The sequence below is a fragment of the Psammomys obesus genome, unplaced genomic scaffold, assembly GCF_907164565.1.
Source record: "Psammomys obesus unplaced genomic scaffold, mPsaObe1.curated_primary_1811, whole genome shotgun sequence".
Taxonomy (NCBI): Eukaryota; Metazoa; Chordata; class Mammalia; order Rodentia; family Muridae; genus Psammomys; species Psammomys obesus.
The window spans coordinates 4,180,926-4,204,722 of record NW_026596244.1 but is presented as its reverse complement, the minus strand read 5'-3'; the positions used below and the strand labels follow the sequence as shown (position 1 = coordinate 4,204,722).

Here is a 23,797-nt window from a genome sequence, read left to right as displayed (position 1 = left end):
TGACTATGAACATTTGTGTAATTTCTTATAAATATACTACTATTCCCTGATTCGGTAATCCTCGTTCTGTGTTTTATCATGCAGACTTGGGAAAAAAAGTTTTTGTAAAAGTTTACACCAACATTCACATGTATTTTTACAATAGTACTGTTTATAATTGCCAACAATTAGCAATGACAAAAATATCATCATGTTATCAGATGAATACACCATGGACCACATATGCAGTTGTTCCATTCTGCCATGAAAACAAAGAACATATATCTTAAATCAAAGAGTTGGATGACTCTCAAACATGTCACAGCTGAATAATAGAACACCTTGAAACTTCACCTTCCATATCGTTATGTTTACATAAATCATGAAAGGATAAAATTGTAGAAACAAAGAGGAAATGCATGCCTGCTAGAAGACACAGGCAGAACTGATGTGAATGTTACTGGTGACTGTGTCTAACTTTGCTATGGTCTTGGCCTCTTTTCCTAAGAATTGAAAATAAAGGCTCATGGAGACTTGTAAAAGAAGCATGACTACTTGGTCCGTAGTGAAGCGAATGTGCCTAAGCTGCCCACCTGCTACATCTTTGTAGGGGGTCTAAGTCCAGTTCATGCATGGTAAATCCACTGTTATTAACCGATTATGTTGCATAATCACTGCTTTATTGTAACTATCTCTTTCTAAAATGCATATGATTTTAATAAGATAATATGCACAGTTATGGATAGGCACAAGATGGTTAAATAAAAAAGATTCCCCCAACATGATTACTAAAGGCCTTACTGCACTGGGCACCCCAAACCAGTTAGATTGGATCTTCATTTCTTCAAACTGGTTAAGGGAGTTCAATTGGAAGCTCAATGAACAGAAACAGTTTAAAATTGATTGTTGCCAACCTGTTCAGAGATGATAATATGTGTAGGCTGAGTCAGAAGGGAATTCAGGAGGTTTTGAAGTTGCTAGTTTCCTTGTTTGTGTATTTGTGTGTGTGTGTGTGTGTGTGCATGTGCATGACACAAATTCAAATGGGGAATCCCAAGCTAAACTACCTCCTATGCTTGCCTGCCTCATGACCACGAAGGAACAGTGTAAGGAGAAGGAATATATATATATATATTAATATATATATATAATATATATATAATATATATATAATAATATATAATATATATATATATTAACACTTACATGGATTTACACATTTTAAAAGTCAAAGAATCATACACAAAAATTACCAACTTTCAGTGTAGTAATTTTTTTATACGATAGTAATTAAAAACATTTTAGGAGTAATTTTTTTTTCTTAACACCTTAGCAGTGTTATTTATTCTTATTTAAAAAATAGATCTGCCTGGAGAGGACAGGAACTCCACAAGGAGAGCAACAGAACCAGAAAATTTTAACACAGGGGTCTTCGTAAAGATTCATACTCCAACCAAGTACCATGCATGGAGATAACCCAGAACACCTGCACAGATGTAGCCTATGGCAGTTCATTGTCCAAGTGAGTTACATAGTAATGGGAAGAGGGACTGCCTCTGACATAATCTGATTGGCCTGCTCTTTGATCACCTCCCCCTGAGGGGGGAGCAGCCTTACCAGGCCACAGAAGATGACAATGCAGCCACTCCTGATGTGATCTGATAGACTAAGATCAGAAGGAAGGATTGGAGGACCTCCCTTATCAGTGGACTTGGGGAGGGGCATGCGTGAAGAAGGAGGAGGGAGGGTGGGATCTGGAGGGGAAAAGGGAGGGGCTTATGGGGGGATACAAAGTGAATAAAGTGTAATTAATAAAAGTAAAAAAAATAGATCTGCAAATTATCAACACGTGAAAAAAAGAAAACCAGATTCACATACACTAGCACCAAATTCTAGAAATTTTTTCTGAACATGTTTGACTCTTTTAGGGTTTCTTTCCTATGGTGTTATATGTAGGCATGATGAAAACATCTCTGTTAAATATCACTGAGCTTGGAAGAGTGCGCATTTTGGTTACTTTAATTAGCATAAGGTCATCTGGGACTTCTGTTTATGAATCTTCTCATTGGCCCCACAAAGACAGGAGCCACTGATGGGAATCTGAGTCAGTTTTAGGAAAGAGGTCACTCTTAAAGTAATTCTTCCCTGGCAAAGATATTGTCACATTCACTCATCTTATATCAACCAGACACCTACAACGGTAAAATAGTGTAATACAATTAGACTATCTCTTAATCCCTTTCAGTTATGTAGCTACCTATGACATATGCAACTAATTGTTCTAAACCTTAGCTTACATGCTTTTAAAACAGGCAATATTTCTTGCTCTATTGAAATACTAAAAATTTGGATGAGAAAGCACTTTCAGAGCACAGTCTGGATGCAGATGAGTTTCATGTCATAAAAAATGTTCTTTTCTCTAAAGGGGTTTCCTCAATCTTTGGAGTAATTACCATCAGTGCCCTGATGGAATAGTAAATGGCTCCACAGGGAATAATATGGAAGGATTCTCATTTACAGACACATTACAGAGATAAATCTCTAGTGCAGAGAGTAAGCTGTTAAAACAAACAGGAATAGGAACAGAAAATAATGAATACACACACAAAAAGGCCACTGTGTACACACACACACACACACATACACACACACACACTGAGACACACGAGGAGGTTTTGGAGATGATAGGTTTCTTGTTTGGGGGCCAAGGAATCCAAGTGCAGGTAAAGGAACTAGGCACTGGAACACACTATGATGAGGGTGTCTATGTCCAGAGTTAAAATGTCTCCCATGTTTGTCTCAGTCAGGACCATAAAGGGGCAGTAAGTCATACTGAGACACACTGGCTGAGACACATACACACTGGGATACAAACTGACACACATACACACACACGCTGACACACACGAGGGAGACACACACTGAAACACACATCATGCTGATACACACACAGAGAAACATACACACATGGAGACACAAATGCTGAGACACATACACAGAGAGGGAGAGAGATACATTCTCACACTAAGAAACATGAAAGACACACATACGGAGACATACATGCTAAGGAATATACATACTGAGACACACATACTGAGACATACATGCTAAGGCACGTATATACTGAGACATACACTAAGACACACACACATAGATAAATACATTCTCACACTGAGACATATGACATACACAAAGACACACACATACTAAGACACACACACTGCTATATGCATGTTTAGACACACATGAAGACACACAACCTGACAAGAATTTATTGGAATGATTTACCAGTTCAATTTGAAAGCAGGAGAACCCTGTGGCTGCTTACTTTAAACCTGCCTACTTTACCATTCTTCCTGTAGATGCCTTCCTATCCTGGAACCACCCACCCTTCACGATGCCATCATTATTTAGAGACAAAGAACTGAGCTGCAGTATCTGGACCCATGGTCACCAAATCTAAAAGTACTTTTAAATGGTGAGCCTCAGTCAACTGGAGATTTGTCTTGAGTTTATTCCAACATTTTGAAATTATGATATAATTACCATATTTCTCCTATCCTCCCTCCAAACCCTCCTAATTGCTCTTTCTCTGCTCACTTTCAAATTCTTGGCCTCTTTTTTCAATTAATTCTTATTGGTTGAATATATGTATTGACATATATATTCTTTTTTTCTTTTATTATTATTATCACTTATTACAATTTATTCAATTTGTATCCCAGGTGTGGCCCTCTCCCTCATTCCCTCCTAATTCTATCCTCCCTCCCTCATATCCTTCCATGCTCCTCTCCAAGTCCACTGATAGGAGAGGTCCTCCTCCTCTTCCATCTTACCCCAACTTATCAAGTTTCATCAGGACTGGCTACATTGTTTTCCTCTTTGGCCTGGCAACACTGCTACCCTCTCAGGGGAGAAGTGATCAAAGAGCTGGCCACTGAGTTCATGTCAAAGACAATTCCTGCTCCCCTTACTAGGGAATCAACTTAGAGACTGAGTATGGGCTACATCTGAGCCGGGGTTTTAGGGCCATGCATGTCCTTGGTTGGGATATCATTCCCTTCAGGGTCCCTAAGGCTCAGTTTTATGGCTCTGTTGGTCTCCTTTTGGAGCTCCTGTCCCCTCCAGCTCTTATTATCTCCTGACATATATATTCTGAAGCACAATCTTCTAGGTCTGTTCAATATCAATTCTATATATGTTTTACCTGCAAGTTTTTAATGTACAACAGAATATTAACATGCCATTTAGCCTTCCTGGAAACTCTTGCAGCCTTGAGATCCTGGTAGGTTGTTTCATTGATTCTCTACTGTAGGACATTCTTAAGATTAATCATTTAACTAAAGAATCTTGCCCTACTTTAATAAGATTCCTTCTGTAATGGACCATGATGTTATAGGCTCTGTGTGTAAAGCAAAGTTTCAGAGTTTTCGTCAACAATATTCTTCCTATGATTTCTTTTATTTTTGAAATTGTATTTTATCTTTGCTCAAGATCGAAGCAAAGACCTTTGCTTCACAAAGACAAGTTTCAACTGGTTCAACTTGCCTTCAGCTATGAAGGGAAATGTTGCCATTAATCTTGTTTTAGAGAAAAAATAAGACAGGCTTTCAGATAAGAAAAAATGACTTACCATTATAAATTTAAGAAACTGATTATGTATAAAAATCAGTTTTATTATTTATAACATGCATATTTAATTAGAATAAAGTATGCTTTACTGTATTTTCTTCTGATTTTCTTTTCTTTTTTAATTTTATTTTTCTCATTAGTTACATTTTGTTAATTCTGTATCCCAACTGTATCCCTCATTCCCTCCCCAGTCCCACCCTCCCTCCCTCGTCTCCTCCCTGCCCCTTTCCAAGTCCACTGATAGGGGAGAACCTCCTCCCCTTTCATATGACTCTGTTTTGTCAGGTATTTTCAGGACTGGCTGCAAAGTCCTCCTCTGTGGCCTAACAGTATTGCTCCTCCCTTGGAAGGTGGGGAGGCCAAAGAGCCAGTCATTGAGTTCCTGTTAGAAATAGTCCTTGTTCCCCTCACTATGGAAAACCAATTGATCACTGAGCTATCACGGGTCACATCCGAGCAGAGGTTCTAGGTTTTATCCTCTCATGGTCTTTGGTTGAGTGTCCATCTCAGAAAAGACCCTGTGCCCAGATATATTTGGTCCTTGTGGAGCTCCTATGCTTTCCACAACAAACTCCCCTTCTTTCATATGATTCCCTGCACTCTGCCGAGGGTTTGGTTATGAGTCTTAGTATCTACTTTGGAACACTGCTAGGTAGAGTCTTTCAGATGCCTTCTGCGGTAGACTCCTGTCATACGTTCAATGCATATCCCATCATTGTTCTTATAAAATTAATGTTTTATAAGAGCATTTAAATAAGCAAAAAAAAATTATTTAAATAAGCAAAAAAAGAGTATTTAAATAAGCACATATATAATAATTTTAATATTTGTTCAGTTGTGATGGTGATATCAAATATGTAGGATTATAGTGTGTATTATTCAGTCCACTCTGTAGCATATACATAAATAACTAAAATAATAATTTCAGTTAATATTAAAAACTTCAGAATGATTGTTAATTTTCTTCCAATCATAAGTTCAGAGAATAAAAGTTTTTTTCTATTAATTAATTAATTAATTAATTTCTGGGTAATTTCCAAGGTATATGACATCAATGTATCAGTAGATTTCTTTAAATATGTTTTAATTTGTTTGTTTGGGGGTTTTTTTGTCCATAATATTGAACAGTGACAAAAACAAACTTGGGGAAAATAAAAAAAGTGTTTTCTATGAAGTGTGTTTGTGTGTGTGTGCAAACATGTATGCACATATGTGCATGTGTATTTATAGTAATTATGCATTATGAATACAATGAAACAACTAGGAAATATGCAATATTTACTTTTTCAAGATAAAGAAAACTATTGAAATTAAAAAGAAAGTCAAGGCAAAAGGAAAACCTGAGGGCCAGTGAGATGGCCCCATGGATACAAGTCTTTCTTGTACAATCCTGGTAAGTCAAGTGTGTTTCTGGTATCCCAAGGTGGAAAGAGGCAATCAATTCTCCACATACATCGTGTGGCCTATGAGTGCCTGGCCTGTACGATGCGTGTGCGCGCGCGCACACACACACACACACACACACACACACACACACACACACACAGAGAGTAATACTAAATTAAAAAGGTAATCTGGGTGTAGTAATTTATTGTTTCTAAGCTTTCCACCATCATGGAAAGATCCATTTTCAATTAAGTAATTCCTAACTTATATTGAAATCTTTTAAGTTATATATTCCAAATAGTAGAATTTTATCTCATATCTGTTAATAAAAACAGCATTTGGGACTCTACAGAAGCACATAATCACATAACAACGTTTATTCTTCCTTCCAGGCAATCCATTTACTCTTGAACATAAAGGTGTAGCCATATATGTAATAGTAACAAGAAGGATGCAGTGATAAAGACTATTCTGAGCTCATAACGTGAGCACTGAATTAACATCAGCCATCCCAGCTACATAAATTATAAATGAAAACAAGAGCACTATTCTACTACAAAGCGATTTATGAACAAACTGCAAGTCTTCTGAAACTGTAAGCTGTAAAAGATTCAATGTTAAATACTGTGTCCTCGGATATTCATAAATTCTTTCATGGGTATTGCCTATAAATGTCTCCATATTTTTAAACACTGTATTTCAAGGATTATAATATACAGAAGAATCTCACATTTATCTGTAGAAAAACACTGGAGCCACACCAGTTCTTCACAAGGGCATTAGTACAAAATACATCCTGCCCTCACCCTCATTCCTTCAGTGAAATCCCAGTCAGTGAAAATGATAGTTTTTTCCATTTATTTATATAAATATGAAACGTGTGATGCTTACATAAAGTAGAACTTTGCTACTCAAGTGATAAACAGCAAGGTGCATGGTCAAACACTGTGGCATCATTTGTAAGCTGATAGAAAGCTGTGGTCCCCTCACTACTTTTGACATCTTGGAGAAGAACCTGAACCTGTAATGAGTGACCAGGTAACAACATCCACACTAAGACTGAGAAGCATTTATTCCATATGATGCACTGAGCAACGATTTTCTATAAGGAAATTACATCTGGATGGCTGGTACATCAATGTACCACTTCATGTCTTGGGTATATGCTAGGGAATGTGCCACTGGGTGGTTTCTTCTTTGTGTGAACATCAAAACTTCACTTCAGCTTAAATGGTGCACGGTAGTCCCTTCATGGGGCCTCTTGGTGCCATTGAGAATGGATAATATGTCTGAGCTTGTTATTAGTCATGAGGCATACTGATTCACAGCATAATTTTAAAAACAAATAGAATAGGTATACTCTAATGATTTTAAGAGTATAATGCTACAGTGTACATCCAACTCAGTACCATCTATGGGCTTTACCTATCACCTTCTTTTCCTAAAGGTTTTGTCATGGAGCCCTACAGTAAATGACAGTTCCGATTCTTGTGGCTTACTTGCCTCCACTTCACATTATTGCTTATTATATACATATACGCTGCTGACTTTGGGGTTGGTTCTGCATGATTATGAAGAAACGCAGAAATCACAGTTTCTTCATTTTTGCCTTGTAGGATCATTTCACTGTAATTCCTAAAGAAACAGCAGAGCTGTCGGATCTCAGCGGAGTGGCGTGTAGACTACAAGCTCCTCTAAAATGAAAGCAAAGTTGTTCACACGTTCAATGTGTACTTTTATTTTGAACAACAGCACAACAGACACAACGACACAACAGGACCATAGGCTTTATACTGCTAACATTTCTTGACAGGCTGACGTATAGTTCACATATATTACTACTATCCAGGACTATTTTAAATATTTCATTAAGTAATATTGCAAAACAAAAATCCTAAATATATACCAAGTGCAAACATAATGTGCTTTGTTACTGCTTTCTTTTTACTCAAACACTATCATTTAAAGTTCCTCAAAATCATGTCCACTTGTGTTCATTGTTTCAGGGTGCATGACTCTTCCCATGAATAAGATGGTACCTGCATTGGTTTAGAGGTGAACAAAAGAAGAGAGTGAAAAAAACAATGAGATCCATGTTTCCTGCTAGCAATGTTTGAAGAAAATAAAAATATACATTATTTTGATTTTTTTAAAGCATAAGAAAATTGGAAACAATCTTAATTGTATATTTCATTTAGGAATAGACAGCTTGTTTGTGGCTTGTGAAATAATATTGTATTCAAACAACACACTCACCAGTTTTTCTGTTCTTGATAAGAAAGAAAAATGGGTGGTCAACAATCACCTGAGGGTACAGCACAGCCATCCTGCTAATCGCAATCATTCCTGTCATGCAGAGAGAGAGAGTAATTACATATATGTGGATTAGCAGAGACTCCCAAGAAACTTTCAAAACAATCTGTGTCTATCCATTTAGTGAAAAGGCAGTAGTCTACAGAAAACAGAGGTCTTACGACAGGCACTAACATTTGTACTTGATGTTTTAAAGAAAACAAAACGACCACAACATATATACAAATAATTTCTTCCCTCTATGCCATCAAAAATAGAGCGGTTTACTCTGTCTGTTGTAAAAATGTTATCCTTAGTCCAGGACAAATATTTGTATTTTAATCAAATTGTATTTTCATTAAGTGGAAGAAGAAAGAATTGTCAACATGAAAGCAGTTGTTCACATTTTCAAGTTATTTTTGTTGCCTGTAGTAAGTGTCATATATTGCAGTTCAATGGGGTTCCAGGAAATGGCAAGGATGCAATGATAAAGGAAAACTCAGTAGTAAGAGAAGCAGGATATTCAGTTCTTATTTGCTACAGTATGCTTAGTGATCTGATTATTTATATCTTTTTTTCATAACCTAAGACTGTTTTCCCCCTTTGAAAGTCACTGATGAGGTGAGAAATAACACATGTCAGTGAGCTACTATATTACCAGGTAACACAACACTTTATTAAATTTGATATTATCTGTTCAACACTCAATGGAAGTAACCCTAAACCAGTATGAGAAAGCAGGAAATGCAATGGTAAATCACTCCTGGTTATCTAGGGAACTCACAACCATCAAAAGATCAAGGCTGGAACTATAAAAAAGGCTCAGTCAGTAAAGCTCCTGCCCCACAACTGTGAAGACCTGAGTAATGGTCCTCTTCATTCATGTAAAGGGCATGGTAGGATGGGGTGGGTTTTAATTACAGTGCTGGGGAAGGAGAAAGTTCCCTAAAGTTTGTTGGGCTCCAGATTCAGTGACAGAAGTTCTCTCAAGAAAATAAGATGAAGAATTATTGAGAAAGACACTTGGCATACATCCCCCCATGTGTATATATATGCATAGATGTGTACATACATGAACATGTATTTATCATACACAAAATGATAGAGGATTATTAACTACTGTAATCTGGAAATGGAATATATGCACATTTTTAAAAATTAAACTTAATTTTATTAATTACACTTTATTCCCTTTGTATCCCCCCATAAACTCCTCCCTCCTCCCCTGCCGGTCCCACCCTCCCCCCCCTTCTGCATGCATGCCCCTCCCCAAGTCCACTGATAAGGGAGGTCCTCCTCTCCTTCTTTCTGATCTTAGTCTATCAGTTCTCATCAGGAGTGGCTGCATTCTCATCCTCTGTGGCCTGGTAAGGCTGCTCTCCCCTCAGGGGGAGGTGATCAACGAGCAGGCCAATCAGATTATGTCAGAGGCAGTCCCTCTTCCCATTACTATGTAAACCACTTGGACACTGAACTGCCATGGGCTACATATATGCACATTTAAAATTATTTTCTTAGCTTTAAACACAGGCCTTTAAACACAGCACTCAGGGTAGAGACAGGCAGATTACTGAGCTCCTGCCCAGCCTGGTCTGCAGAGGGAGTTCAAGGGCAGCCTGGGCTACAGAGAAACCCTGTCTCAAAGAACAAAAACAAATAAAAAATTAACCCCCCAAAAACAAATAAAAACATTTTGTTAGGATTATTCTTATTTAAAAGTACTTAAAAGTATTTTTATATTTACCAACTTTTGTTTGTAGATGTACTTTTTCAAAATCAACTTTCCACAGACAAAATTAAGAAGTAACTTCTGAGAGTAATTAGGAGGGGGGAAGTGTTTGAATACACAGTAGGAGAATATTAAAAATCTTCATGCAAACTTCATATCAGGGCAGTACTCTCTTAGAACTGCCCCTGTGTGGTGCCTGATTGGGAGGCAGGCATGGAGCTATGAAACACTTCACATTCTACTGACAGCATTCTGGCTGCTTTAAGATCTGCTTGACTTCTGACTTGGAATAGATTGGTCTCTTTGATAATTTGTCGGTTTCCACCCAAGTTTGTTTAAAAACATGAATTTGGAAAAAGTAGGACGTGTTCAGAAAATGGCTTAGTATGTACCAGAGGCTGCAGCTGCTTCCGACCCTTCTTCGTTAACCTCGATGAAGGACTTGTGAACAGCTTTGGAGAGGAACAGCTCTTTGTTATCTGAATGAAGAAATAAGATCATTAATGCCAGACACAGAAACACATACGACCTTTGAGTAAGGAAGTTTGAGAGCTCTCAGAAACCAGATACTGATAGAAAAGACAAGATAACGGCAGATTTTATTTATGGGAGAACAAGCAATGGTATGATTTCAAATGGTATGAATTGCCCTCATTTTATAACCACATGTTAATTTACCCCCTTCTTTCCTTCAGTATTTTCCCAATGTTTATTTCTCTTTTCCGCAGTTTATTTCTTTTATTGCCAAGGGAAGGGGAGCAGAAATTCTGTTTTAATAGTGACCTCAAATGACTTCATAATTCATGATCAAAATAAGTTAGCCATTGCTCTCTAAGTTGAAATAAAAAGTACACAATAAAAATTAGTGAACATCCAGAAATAAAAGTATTATTTTCTTAAACCTAATCAATAATTTTTATGATAATACAGATGACATTAACAAGGAAGAATAAAACTGATTTCTAGCCTGTAGAAATGTGAAAAAAGAAAAGTAGATAAAATGGCTTTTTAGTTTTGTTTACTGATTTATCTGAGCATTTGCAAATACTTTACCCCAAGATCATATTAAAAATACATTTTTTAGTGAAGGGAAGAACATTTTCCACATTGAATTGCCTTTCTACTTATGTTGAAATTAATGGCATCTTGGTATAGATTTATGGTCCCTCAACATTCATATACATAGGTCCTCACCCTCAGGACTTCAATATCTGACCTTATTGAAAAACAAGGTCTTAAAATGAAATCACCGTAGCAGACTTTGATCAAATATGACTAGTCTCCTCTCAGCAAAAGGAATTTGAACTGAGATAGCTACAGAGAAAAGGGGAGATGGAGTGTTTAATTTCATGTGCCGGTTTGTCCAAGCTTTAGTACTTAGAAACTTAAACAAACATTCTGGATGCTTCTGTGAGCATGTTTTTAGAGGAGATTTAACATTTAAATCAGTGGATTTTGAACAAAACAGGCTGCTTTCCCAGTGTGGGTGGGCCTCATCGAATCAGCTGAGGGAGCCATACTACAACAAAGACATCTCTTCTGAGCAACAAAGAATTTACCCAGAAGATAGCTTTGGACTCAACTATGAAGCTTCCTTTTGGGTCTGCTCTGTAAATTTTTTTTTTATTTCCTAAGTCTATACAACATATGATCCAATTTCTAAATATTAATTTATTAACTATCCATCTATCTACCTATCATCTATCATCTCCATCAATCTAGCCATCTAACTATCTCCTATACAAATGTAAAGCTATCTATCTATAAACACACACATAAAATGTATATTATTTGGATATGTATATATACATATGTGCACACACATATCCTGTGTCTCTGGAGAAACTTAACTAGTGTAAATATGAAGATAAATAGAGACGCTATCATCTATAAGCCAAGGAAGGAGACCTCAGAAAATGTCAGCCTTCCTGCAGATTTTTGAAGGGAGCAGTGGATTTCAGGGGAAGGGTGGGAGTAACTAGAAGAAAGAAGGAGGAGAAACTGCAGTCTGGATGTAACATATGAGAGAATAAAAAGATAAAGATAAATATTATATATATAATTCCAATCCTGTTGACACTCTTAGTTTGGACTTTTAGCTGTAGAACCAGTGAAAACAAAAATTTCTGATTTTTTAATAAAAACTAAAATGCAATTATATCATTATTGATTTTTCCCTTTTTTTCCTCCATCCAATTTTTTCTTGTACTGCCCTTTTTCTTTCAAATTCATGACATTTTAAAATTGTTGTTCACATGTAACATACATAAATATATATAAAACATATTTTTTTAAATAGGTCTGTATAATGTTACTTGTATAAAGATGAGTTCAAGGCTGACCACTAGGTATTTGAAAACCAACTTGGAAGTTCTTCCCTGGGAAAGATGAAGTAACACAGTCTGTGATATATTTTTGTGGGGGACCTAGCACACTATAAAATTTCCTCCAGCTTGGAGTTCTCAATTGTTCCCCAAGAAGAAAATAAAAGAACCATAAAATGCTTTTGAAAAGGGAGAAATACAGACAGCAGGAGAATGGGCTACTTAGGTGTGTTCTGCTCCATGCAGTTCTTTCCTCTTCTTCTGTTCTAGGTCTATGCTAAATTGCTGATGTCCAGCACCATTAGGAGAAGACACAATCCAAGGGCTTGGCAGATGGCGAGGATGGTAAACTGCTTGCCACAACAATATGAGAACCAACGAGACTTCAGATCCCAAGCACCCACTTGAAAAGGCAGGCATGGTGGGAAAAGAGAAACAGGAGTACTGGGTCTCCCTGGCCAGCCAGGCCACCCCGTCCGTGAGAGACCCTCTCTCAGAAAAATAGGGTGGAGAAGATAGCATCTGATATTAATCTCTGGCCTCCACATACAGTTGTATAGATGTGTACCTAAACACACATGTACACCTGAACACACACACAATCTCATATACGTGCAGAGAAAAAAGAACCTCACAGTTGCTGAATAACTTATAATTAACTTCAACCTGTTTCACATTTTAAGTGTTCAAAAACACATAATTATCTTCTATACATAGAAAACAATATTCACCAATTTTCTGATATGTCTGGTAAACAGCACCTGATTATTTTGAATAATCACTATGGTAACCAACAATGGCATCTGTGAATATTCTTCCAATAGGGATTCATGTCCTTAAGTTACATTTGATATAAGTAATAATTATCACAATGTTTAAAAACCCATCTCATATATTTCTTAGAAAAAAAAAGTTGATGACTAAACAAAAAATAAAATGCAACCAAAATTTATGTGAAACATAGAGCATAATCAGGTCTCTCAAATTCCAAGACTTCTTTTGTTTTTATTTAACAAAAGGGGAAACAAAAACCATTTGATTAATAAAACCTCTTTAGTTGGTAAAAACAAACAAATGAATCCAAAAGCTGTGAAACATATAACTTATAACTATTTCCAAATTCTGATCCTTTTTTTTTTATTCTGTCAGTTAACAGTAGGTCATTTGGGGTCCTTTGGGGTACCTTGGGGTAATGGATGCCCACCTTACCGGCTAAGCCTCACTTAAATATTCTAAAGATACAAAAGATATAAAGTTACTGAATGATAGTTTCGCTATTGCAGCTTGCAGAGAGGAAACTGCCTGCAGCTCTTAGACCTGTCCTAATGTCTGCATTTGATGCTTGAAAAAAAGCATGACCCTTTGCATGTGGCCTCTGTTCAAGTGTTGAAGGGATAGGCAAAGGTTGATCAATGGTCAGCACACTGCAGTTAAATCAGAGTAGGAAGTTAGGGTTGTTAACTGCGAATGGTAACATGCAGTACACGTCAAAAGACCACACTAAAGCATTTGTGAATTTTTTAATTGCTTTGTTTTGTTTTTTACCATATGTGAATAAATGTTTAAGGAGATAGATGTGGTTAGCCTAATTTCAACACGAGTCGAGAACCATCCGAATGGCCTACGTGGAGGAGAATTGCAACGTAATCCTGAAGACTTGAGTTTACACCCTGGGACCTGTGTAAAGGCTGAAGAAGAAAAGTGGCTCCACGAAGCTGTTCACCGCCATGCCGTGCACGTCATGGCACATACACCTACATATGTGCACACAAAAATAGTAAGTGGAAAATCAATTTTTAAGGATTTTAGAGTTGGCAAGACTGTTCAGCCGGTAAAGGTGCTGGCCCACCAAGCCTGATGACCCAAGTTGAACCCCCAGGATTGAAGAAGAGAGTTGACTCATAGCTCATTCTCTGACTTTTTCATATGTGCTGTGCTGTGTGCATTCCCTCCCGAAATAAATAAATTAATGTAATTTAGAACTTAAACATTTTAAAATATTATGTGATCCAAATGCGTATTGAACTATTACATGATATACCATTACAACGCAATTTTCTATCATTTCTGTCAGCTAAAAATAAAAATTTTAAACTAAACCCAGTGGCATAAATAAATGAATGTTTACTCGTTTGCAGTGGCTGTCACAATATGTCAGAGTAAGGTGATGGGAACACAGCCTGCACTATTCATTGGGAAGCTTTCTGCAGGATGATCTCATGCAAATGCAAACCAGTTGATACCAGGACTCAGCTCAGAAGGCCTCCTCCTCTCTGCCCTTCTGCCTGTCGCCTCACCTTCAGGGTTATTTCACACTGACACATATCTGAGCCCCTGCACAGGGCAGCCTCTTCCTCATTCATTCCATATTCTATAACGTCATCTGTGTTTAAAAACGCTCCCTCTTCACTCCTGTTTTGCTCTCTGAGATCCTTCCTCGTCCTTTGTACTCCTAAGGCCCTAGGAGACTTTTCCTGCTTTCCTCTGATTCCTGTATCTTCAAATTAGATCTGACCATTTTTTCCCCATGGACCCAAAAACTGATTCTATGAAGTCTTTGTAATATGTTATACCTGCATTAATGTCTGTCTCCTCCTGGACTGCCACCCTCCTTAAAGTAATGGCTCTCTTGGCTTCTGGTATAAAGCTGGCCAACATGTAAACTCCTGAGAAGAGGGGGTGATTCTGATGATGTGTGATTTCCAGTACAGCCCAGCACACCCTGCTGCACAAGATTTGGTAATTGTATAATGAAAGGTATTAACTCGCTCATAAGGTAAGCCTGTTGGGTGACAACACTGTGTGACAATTCATGGACAGCATGGCCACAGTTCTGCTCATAATTATGCCTATAAGGCTCACTTTGGTAATAAAACTCACAATATTAATATCAAGTAAATGTTCCAAGAAAAGAACAATAAGAGAGGGAAAGCACGGAAGTTACCTGCTGTAAAACACTTAAAAATTGGGTCAAGCTTAAAAATAACATAATGGGGTCTAGTGGACCAGCATTACTGTCTGTATTTCAAAGTCAGCAAAGCAAAGATTGAATCTTGTGTTCATGTTTCTGCAGCATGACCAACTGGCACCCAAAGGTTAAGTCACTGCACATGGAAATATATCTCCTGACACTTGGCCTGCAGAAAAATCTATCACTATAGACACACACGTAGGAAGAAATGGGGCAAATGAGGAATCCTGGGAATATAGTAACTTTTTCCAATAAGGAAAATAAAGCTTATTTTTCCTCTTGGGATAAACTTCGAACAATTGCATTGGGGAAAACAATATGACCGAAATAGGCTTGAGCAAGCATGTGTTGGTGGCAACCGAATCTTAGAAATAGAACAAGATGCGGGAACACAGGGAAGTTCGTGGTTCAGTACGCATGTGCTTAGACTTTATCATATGACATTGCATGACAACTGGTAGCCACAAGCGACTGCATCTCACTTCTTATATTCATCTCATTTACATTTTGCACACTGTCAGGTACCAATCATGCACTCAGATATCTAATGCATTAGAATACAAGGAGCACTGGAAAATTTTTGCTGTGATTTTTTTTCTTACTGATTCGAGAAATATTAGCTGTTCTCTCAGCAAGTAGATCAAAGCAAATGGATACTGTTTTGTAGGAATGTATGCATATGTGTGTGTAGATACATGTTTGTATGGATGTATCTGTGTACACATGGATGCCAGGGTCAACCCTGGGTGCCATCCCTGAGAAGCCATATACCTTGTTTTCTGAGACAAGGTCTCTCAGTGGCCAGGAGCTCACCCATTTGTCTAGACTGGCTAGAGAGAGTCCCAGACATCTGTCTGTATGCCTACCTCCTTAGCTCTGCCAAGGAGCTAAGCCAAGCTCTGCCTGGCTTTTTAATGCACATTCCAGGAATTGAACTTGGGTTTCTATGATTATGTGTCAAGTACTGTATCTCTATAGTCTATAAATGTTGCTCTCTTTCTTTATTTCTTTTTAAAATTGTTTTGTTTTTAATGTCTGCACATGGATCCCAAATAGACTTTTTTTTCTGGTCACTGCAGGCACCCACTGTTCAATGCTTCATTCTACTTTCCTCCAGGCATCTGTAACCCACACACTTTACAATGGATAAGATGGGAACAAGCCAGCAAACTCTAGGGTATCCAGAGAGTAGCTGGGCAGCAAACCAAACTCTTGTGAAGAAAGCAGGGCAAAGTACTAAGTCATCCATTCAATAGCCGAGCAAATATTTATTGAGCAAGCACCCCGTTCAACTTATTGTGTGGGGCACCAAGGCTCTGAGCATCTGAGAATCATATCCTGCTGGCGAGGGTTGGGGGCCATCAGGCAAATGTTGGTCTCTAGTTCCATGGAGGCACTGTTTTTGAATACAGCTAATTTAAACAGACTTCTACATCACCAAGGACAGGATTAAAATAACAAAATGAAAAAAGTATCATAGCAGAATCCTAGAAAAAAAGTGTCTCTGTGCACTAATATCTTTAGCTTCAGCACCACCCATAACACTTTACAAAACTTTCCCAGAATCTGACTTACTTCAGATTATAACAGTGTTTGTTTCCATTCAGATTTTGTTCCAGAAGCAGAAACTATTCACATATTTGTTTATTCATGTATTTTGTACCTACTGTAAACACTAGACATACTATGAACACTTTACAGCTACTTTCTTATAAAGGCAGGCGGACATAAATAAAAGAACACTAATAAAGCAAATCTATAAATGACCGTGATTTATAGATGTGGTTAATATGCATTAGAAAACAAAGTAAGACAGTGTGTTGGTAGGTGACAGGGGTAGGGGAGAATCTACTTGGAAGAGTGTTAGGTAAGGAAAGATGGGAGGGTAAATGGGACCTAAGGCCTAGTGAATATGATGGAATCAGCCAGCAGAAGCTCTGAAGATGCAGATGAAAACTAGTGCACAGACAGATTCAAACTGAGAATCCTTAGGAAGGGACCCAAAGAAGTCCCAGTGACATGAGTATGGAAATAGAGTTGAGAGCAGGAAACCATGTAGGCACAATCTCTTGCAAACTGTATGGATTTTTTCCCCTCTCAATAAACTGATTATTGGCCTACAGCTATGGCAGGAAATTGGAGGGAGTTCTGTAGGGGGGCAGGGATTCACCCCAGGACACTGAGGACAGACACATGAAACTGAGCAGAAGTAGCCAACAACATGGCATAACTTAGAAGAGGATAAATAGGATACTAGATATGAACAAATCAGAGAATATTTCTAGCTATATTGGCCTAGAATTTTGTAAATATATTTATGTTCCAGCGTCATTATCTTTGAGAACAAAGGTGTGGGTGGAAAACACGGGTTACAGAAAACCCCCATCTACATAGAATTAGCCTCATACAAGTCTAGGGAGCATCCATTGCTCTTGTTCATTCATCTTCCATCCTACGCCAGCATCATGCTGATCTATGAAGTCAGAGTGACATCTCCCACATTGTCAAAACTTTGAAACAGCCTGTAGCTCAGAGATGGGTATACATATAGTCCAAGTGAAAGGTGAAAAATGGTAACAGATACATGTGTGAAGGAAACTACCTAGGAAGAGAGAGAGGTGACAGGCAATGGTGACATCTGGCTAGTTTGCGAAGGATAAGCAGAGGAGTGAAGAAAAAAGAGGCAAGGTCATTTGACGTAGGATTTGCAATTACAAAGTGAGAGAAATAGGAGGAATGACTTGAAGGTCTCAGTAGAGTATGGACTATGAAGACGTTGGAGAGCAGCAGACAAAGTGTCTTGTGCTATGAGTTTTGACCATCAGAGAGCTTAAGCTTTGTCCAGAAAAAAACGACATACCTTTGCTCTGAGTTTATAAGATACCAGCGAAGGGAGAATTTAAACAAGCAAATACCTAGGGGCAGAATGATCAAATTCACTTTTACAATAATCAGGCAAGAAAGTAGGCATACAAGCAGAGTTGTGACAATGAAAGAGGAACAAGTCTTGTTGCTTACAGAACAAGGAGAAAGAGCAACATGGGGAAGGATACAGGAGCTGGGCCAGCATCAATCTACAGAACTGCATTTGACCTGAATATGCCTTTCACTTATCTTTTTAAGTCCTTTATTTTATTAGCTTCTTTATTAAAGCATGTACTTTGTGCTGAAGGATTTAGTAGTCTTTTTCTTGCCCTTTATACCATCCAAGAAGATTACCTATTAATCCAAATGTCATTCCTTTCGATTATAAAAATAGCCCTCCTCTATGTGAGGATCCTTGCTGCAAATAGGTGGACATTGTAAACCTGAGAAGAAAATGATTCTTGGTACTGTGCTTTCCATGTTTATTGTATGAGTCTTTCCTGTGTTTTATGTTAATGGAATTTAGCATCAGAGGCAATTGGTATCAAATTGAGATGAAGCCAACATAAGAAATATTGAACAGTATACCTCCTTCACGTCTCCATTCAGTGAGTACTGAGCAAGTCAGAGTGAGGGGCATTGAGGAAACATGCATCAGAATCAATCTTTGGGACATTTACATTCTAGCTGGGATATTAGATGCATAAATAACATAAATATGAACTAGGATGTGTGATGTACAACAAAGAGGAACACAAAATTTCAGGGACTTAATGAGTGATTGCTTTTAATTGATGTGATCTTAGTGGCGTGAAGAAGTTTGGGCTGTCTGCAGGTGAGGTTCAATTCAAATAGAAGGGATTTCGCAGATGTGAGGATCAGGGGCAGTAGGAGATGCCGAGCAAGCTAAGCAGAGGACTGAACTGGAGAGGCAGGTATTCTCAGTTTCTGTAGAACAGGCAATCCTGACCCACAAAGCCAAGGCAGCTTTGAGCTGGTCCTGCAGTGATCTGAGAGTGAGTGTTAAGGTGATTAATCTTGGCAGTGGAAGATACAACAGATTAGATTGGGGGAGAGATTGGAAACCATTTAGCAGAGTATTGAAGCAGCCCAAGACAGCTGTAATAAGCATCCAAACAAGAGTGGCTTCAAAGGGATGAAAATGAAAAAGCCTCGGCTGAGAGGTCTTAGCAGAGGATTTCAAGTCACTCAGTTTCTCTTGAAGCAAAAGGAGATGATGCAGGTAGTTTGTTTTCTTTTCCATACATAATTTGGGAATCTTGCATTTTTACAACAGTGATGGATGGTTCTTTGAATGCTTTTAATTTTACAGATTAATTCTACTATTAACACAATTAGTTTTCTTAAACATTAAATAAAATTTTGTTGACACAGTAACACATATACAAGGTAACATTCCAAACATTACCAAGATCTGTAAGAAATAAAAATTCTGGGCTGCACAGATGGCACTATGGGTAAAGTGCATGCCATAGAGTCATGGGGACCACGTTCTGATCTACAGTTCTCATGTAAAATAGCCAGCTGTGGCACAATACACCTAGCACCCAAGCTCTAAGAGACTTGCTAGGCAGCCAGTCTAGTTGAAATGACAATGTTTAGATTCAGTAAGAGATCCTTTCTCAAGAGGATGGAGAGTCAAAGAGGAGGACTCCCAAGTTCTTCTTTTGGTTTCCACATATTCACATGTGAATGCTTATCAATACCATAAACACACATGTACAGTGTTAAAAACAACAAAGAAATGAAGATTCCTCCTTCACCTAGGAATATCTATCTATATTCTAGAGCTGTCATTCTAGACTAGTCATTTCTAAATTGCTCAGAAATATTCTCAGCACTCAAATATATATTTCTAATCATATCCAAAGACTTCTGTACTTATTCTTTTCTGTGTTTTACAAGGGGTCTCATTTGCCTTTTTGGTTTATTTTCTTCTTTGTTCTCACATTGTTTTCTCTAATCCGTGATTTCTCGTCCTCTGGTCACTGATAACATTTAGGATCAGGGAGTTAGTCAGTGTGGGAGCCTGTGCTGTGTGCTATAGATGCTCGGAGGCATCACCAGCTTATAATTTAAGACTAGAACCACTTCCCATTATGATAGAGAGGAAGGCCTTGAGCTGCTGCTGATTCTTCCCTGGGTTTGAGGTGAAAAAGAAACTTGACCTTTTGAGAACGACTGTTCTGATAAAACATTTCTCTCGGGTTTTCTTATATTAAATTAGACTGCTCTGTCTTTCTCTCCATAAGAGAGAAGCCCTCCATACTTTGGAGCCAGAAACCTGGATGAGTGCTGAGGAGCTCTGGCTACTTTTCCAAAGTTTCCAGGTTTGATTCCTAGCAACAACTTTCCACAACTCTATAGAAGCTAACAACTTCCTACAGCTTCAGTCCCAGAAGATCTGCCGCCTTCTTCTGGCCTTGGTGAGCAGTGCGCCAATGCAGTACACAAACTGACTGTCAAGCCGTACACCCTTACAAGCAAACATTAACAAATAAAAGTTTTAAAACCTGTGATCTTTTATTTGGGTCAGGTAAGATTTTCTTAAATTTATAACATGGTACTTTTCTTACACATTTGCCTCACTAGCAGCTGCTTTATGAAAATAATAGGTACAGCATGAAATATCACTTACATTATATATCATGGACACCCCCAAACCTTAAGAAAGTAGAAGTTATTAACTAGACACACACAAATATTTTTATTGAATCCTTGTGATGGTCACTAAGAATTATACAATCTCTGGTAATCTAGGTTTTCATGTTATTTGGAAAGATGAAAAAGTAGTCATCTAAAAAGGATTTGAAACATGTAAAGCAGAATATATTAGTACCCAAATAAACAAAGCCAAGAAACCACACTAAAATTAGAAGAAGCAGAGGCAAACAAATGAATGGTTTACAACTTAATGAAGGAAAGAGGGAAAGGGAAAGGGAAAGGGAAGAGAAAAGGAGGGAGGGGGAAGTGAAAGAGGGAGGAAGAAAGCGAGATTACTTGGGTGCTGGCATGCTAGAACTACTACTGTTTTATCAAACTACTAATTTAATAATCAAACAATTATCACATTGCAAATTGTGAGAGATTTTTCTTCAGTTCCATTCAAGCACCCCTAAAGCCTAAATAGGGTGGTGTTGAAGGTGTCCAGGTCTATGAACTCAGTGGCTGACTCTTTGGTCAGCTCCCCCTGAGGGGGCAGGGAGCAGCCTAACCAGGCCACAGAGGAAGACAATGCAGTCAGTCCTGATGAGATAGGCTAGGGTCAGATAGAAGGGGAGGAGGATCTCTCCTATCAGTGGACTTGGGGAGAGGCATTGGAGGAGTTGAGGGAGGCAAGGTAGGTTTGGGAGGGGATGAAGGAGGGGCTACAGTGGGGATACAAAGTGAATAAACTGTAATTTTTAAAAATATAACTAAATTTTTCAAAAGTGGAAAAAAAAAAAGATGTCGAGTCCTGGCTTCCCAAAAACTATAGTGTATAAGATGGACCCAAACAGCCGGATTCCCTCCTTCTCTCAACCCATTTTACACTTCACCAAACACCGTGTTCCAACTCTGTCTAATAGATTTGATCAAATGACTAGACACATTGCATACAGACTATTAAAAACTCTGGATCCTGTTTGTAGCCCCCTCCCTCATCTCCTCCTAACTCCTCCTCTATCCCTCTTCCCTAGTCCACTGATAGGGGAGGACCTGCTCTCTTACTGGCTGACCCTAGCCTGTCAGATCCCATCAGGACTGCCTGGGTCCTCTTCCTCTGTGGGCTGCCTAGGTCACACCAACAGGGAGAACTGATCAAGGAGTAGGCAACTAACTTCATGTCAGAAACTACCTCTTCTTTCCTTACTAGGGAACCCACATGGAGACTGAGCTGTCTATGGGCTACATCTGAGCAGGGGGTCTAACAGGAGATGGACTGAGGGGACTGCAACCTGGATACAAAGTGAATAAATTGTAAACAATAATTATAACAATAATAATAAAGGAAAAATACTTAAAATTACTGGTTATTTAAAAGACTGTATAATAAATAGTTATTAATAAAATGAACCTTAAATATGTTAAAAAAAAACACTTCTCTGGAAGATTTTAGTCTTAATACAAATCCTCAAGCCATTTGATTCATCGAAAACAGCTATGGCTACATCTGAGCAAGAGTTTTCGGTCCTCTCCATGCATGGTCCTTGGTTGGGGTATCAGTCTCTGCAGGGCCCCAGGGCCTAGTTTTTTGGCTCTGTTGGCCTCCTTTTTGGTCCCCTACTAGTCTTTCTATTTCCCCCTTCTTTCATAAAATTCCACACACTCTGCCCAAAGTTTGGCCATGAGTCTCAGCCTCAGCTTTGATACTTTGATCAGTAGAATCTTTAGTCTCTAAAGTAGGTTCCCTAGTAAAGGGAGCAGGAGTTGTCTCTGACATGAACTCAGTGGCTGGCTCTTTGATCACCATCCCGTAGGGGAATCAGCCTTGCCAGACCATAGAGGAAGACAATGCAGCCAGTCCTGATGACTGTTAGGCTAGGGTCAGATAGGAGGGAAGGAGGACCTCCCCTATCACTGGACTAGGGGAAGGGCATGGGGGGGAAGTGGAAGGGAGGGTAGGAATAGGATGAGATGAGGGAGGGGGCCACAGCTGAGATAAAAAAATGAATAAATTTTGAGAAATAATAAATAAAAAATTATAAAAGCAAAAAAAAAGGAGAGAGAGAAGAAGAAAACAGCTATGGTTAACTGTCGCTGTGAAAGCAAACACAATGAGATATTACCTTATGAACCTAAACATGTCTAAAATTATGTCACACTGGCCACAGTGATTGACTTGCCCTAGCAGAGCTAACCCCTCAGGACCGAGTGGCTGCAGGTGTTGTATTTGGGTAAAAGATCTGCCTGGATGCTTGGGAGACAGTGAGGAATTACTGTGAGGAAAGTAGAATGTAATTATCTAGTGGGAACTCAGCCAATAAAGTAAGATCAATGTTCTAAATTTATAAGGAAGACAGCATTAGGATTTTATGCTATGCTTCAGCTATGAATATATTCCTGACTCAGGTACAAAGATACCGTATGATCTTTCGCATCTCCACCAGTCTGGCTTTCCTGACTTTGCCAAGGAGATGCTCACAGCTCTAGGAACTGGGACATAAGCCCTGAAGGCATTACTAAAGAAAAATACATCTCGCTCGTGTAGACAGGGTCATCTATACAGTAGGCTCTAAGAGAATCTCTGTTGGTGCTTAGGGAGTCAAGCTTCCTGAATGAGAAGTTACATTGCCAAAAACATCAGGAATATATCAGTCTCAGCTCACTGAAGAGGCTGAGTGATGCTTTAAAATGGCCCCCGCTATCCCAATTCCGGGAGGTTCAGTATTAGGATTTCTTGAACTCTATATTTCATTCTCTCTCTTCCCCTCCCAAAAGTACATGGTCATAAGAGTATAATTCAAACATGAATCTGGGTAAGCAGTTTCAGAAGTGGAGAATGTCTTTCCAGAATTCAGCACATGCACGGAAGCTGTGATTTCATGTAAGTGGCTTATTCAGACGAAATTATTCTTTCCTTAATACAGGAACTGAGGAGGCAGATCCCACAACCTC

At 38.5% G+C, this 23,797-nt stretch overlaps 1 protein-coding gene across 2 annotated transcripts in view; it reads right to left on the bottom strand.

Moving 5' to 3' along the window:
- Positions 1-6,191: 6,191 nt before the first annotated feature.
- Serpini1 (serpin family I member 1) overlaps positions 6,192-23,797 on the bottom strand; it is a 90,071-nt gene continuing 72,465 nt past the window's right edge. For both annotated transcript variants that reach the window (XM_055596692.1, XM_055596691.1), the window contains exons 7-9: positions 10,411-10,497; positions 8,254-8,343; positions 6,192-8,036 (exon numbers count right to left, since the gene is read on the bottom strand). In XM_055596692.1, coding sequence (XP_055452667.1) covers positions 7,960-8,036; positions 8,254-8,343; positions 10,411-10,497 — 254 coding nt within the window. In that variant the 3' untranslated portion in view covers positions 6,192-7,959. The remainder of the gene's footprint in view (positions 8,037-8,253; positions 8,344-10,410; positions 10,498-23,797) is intronic.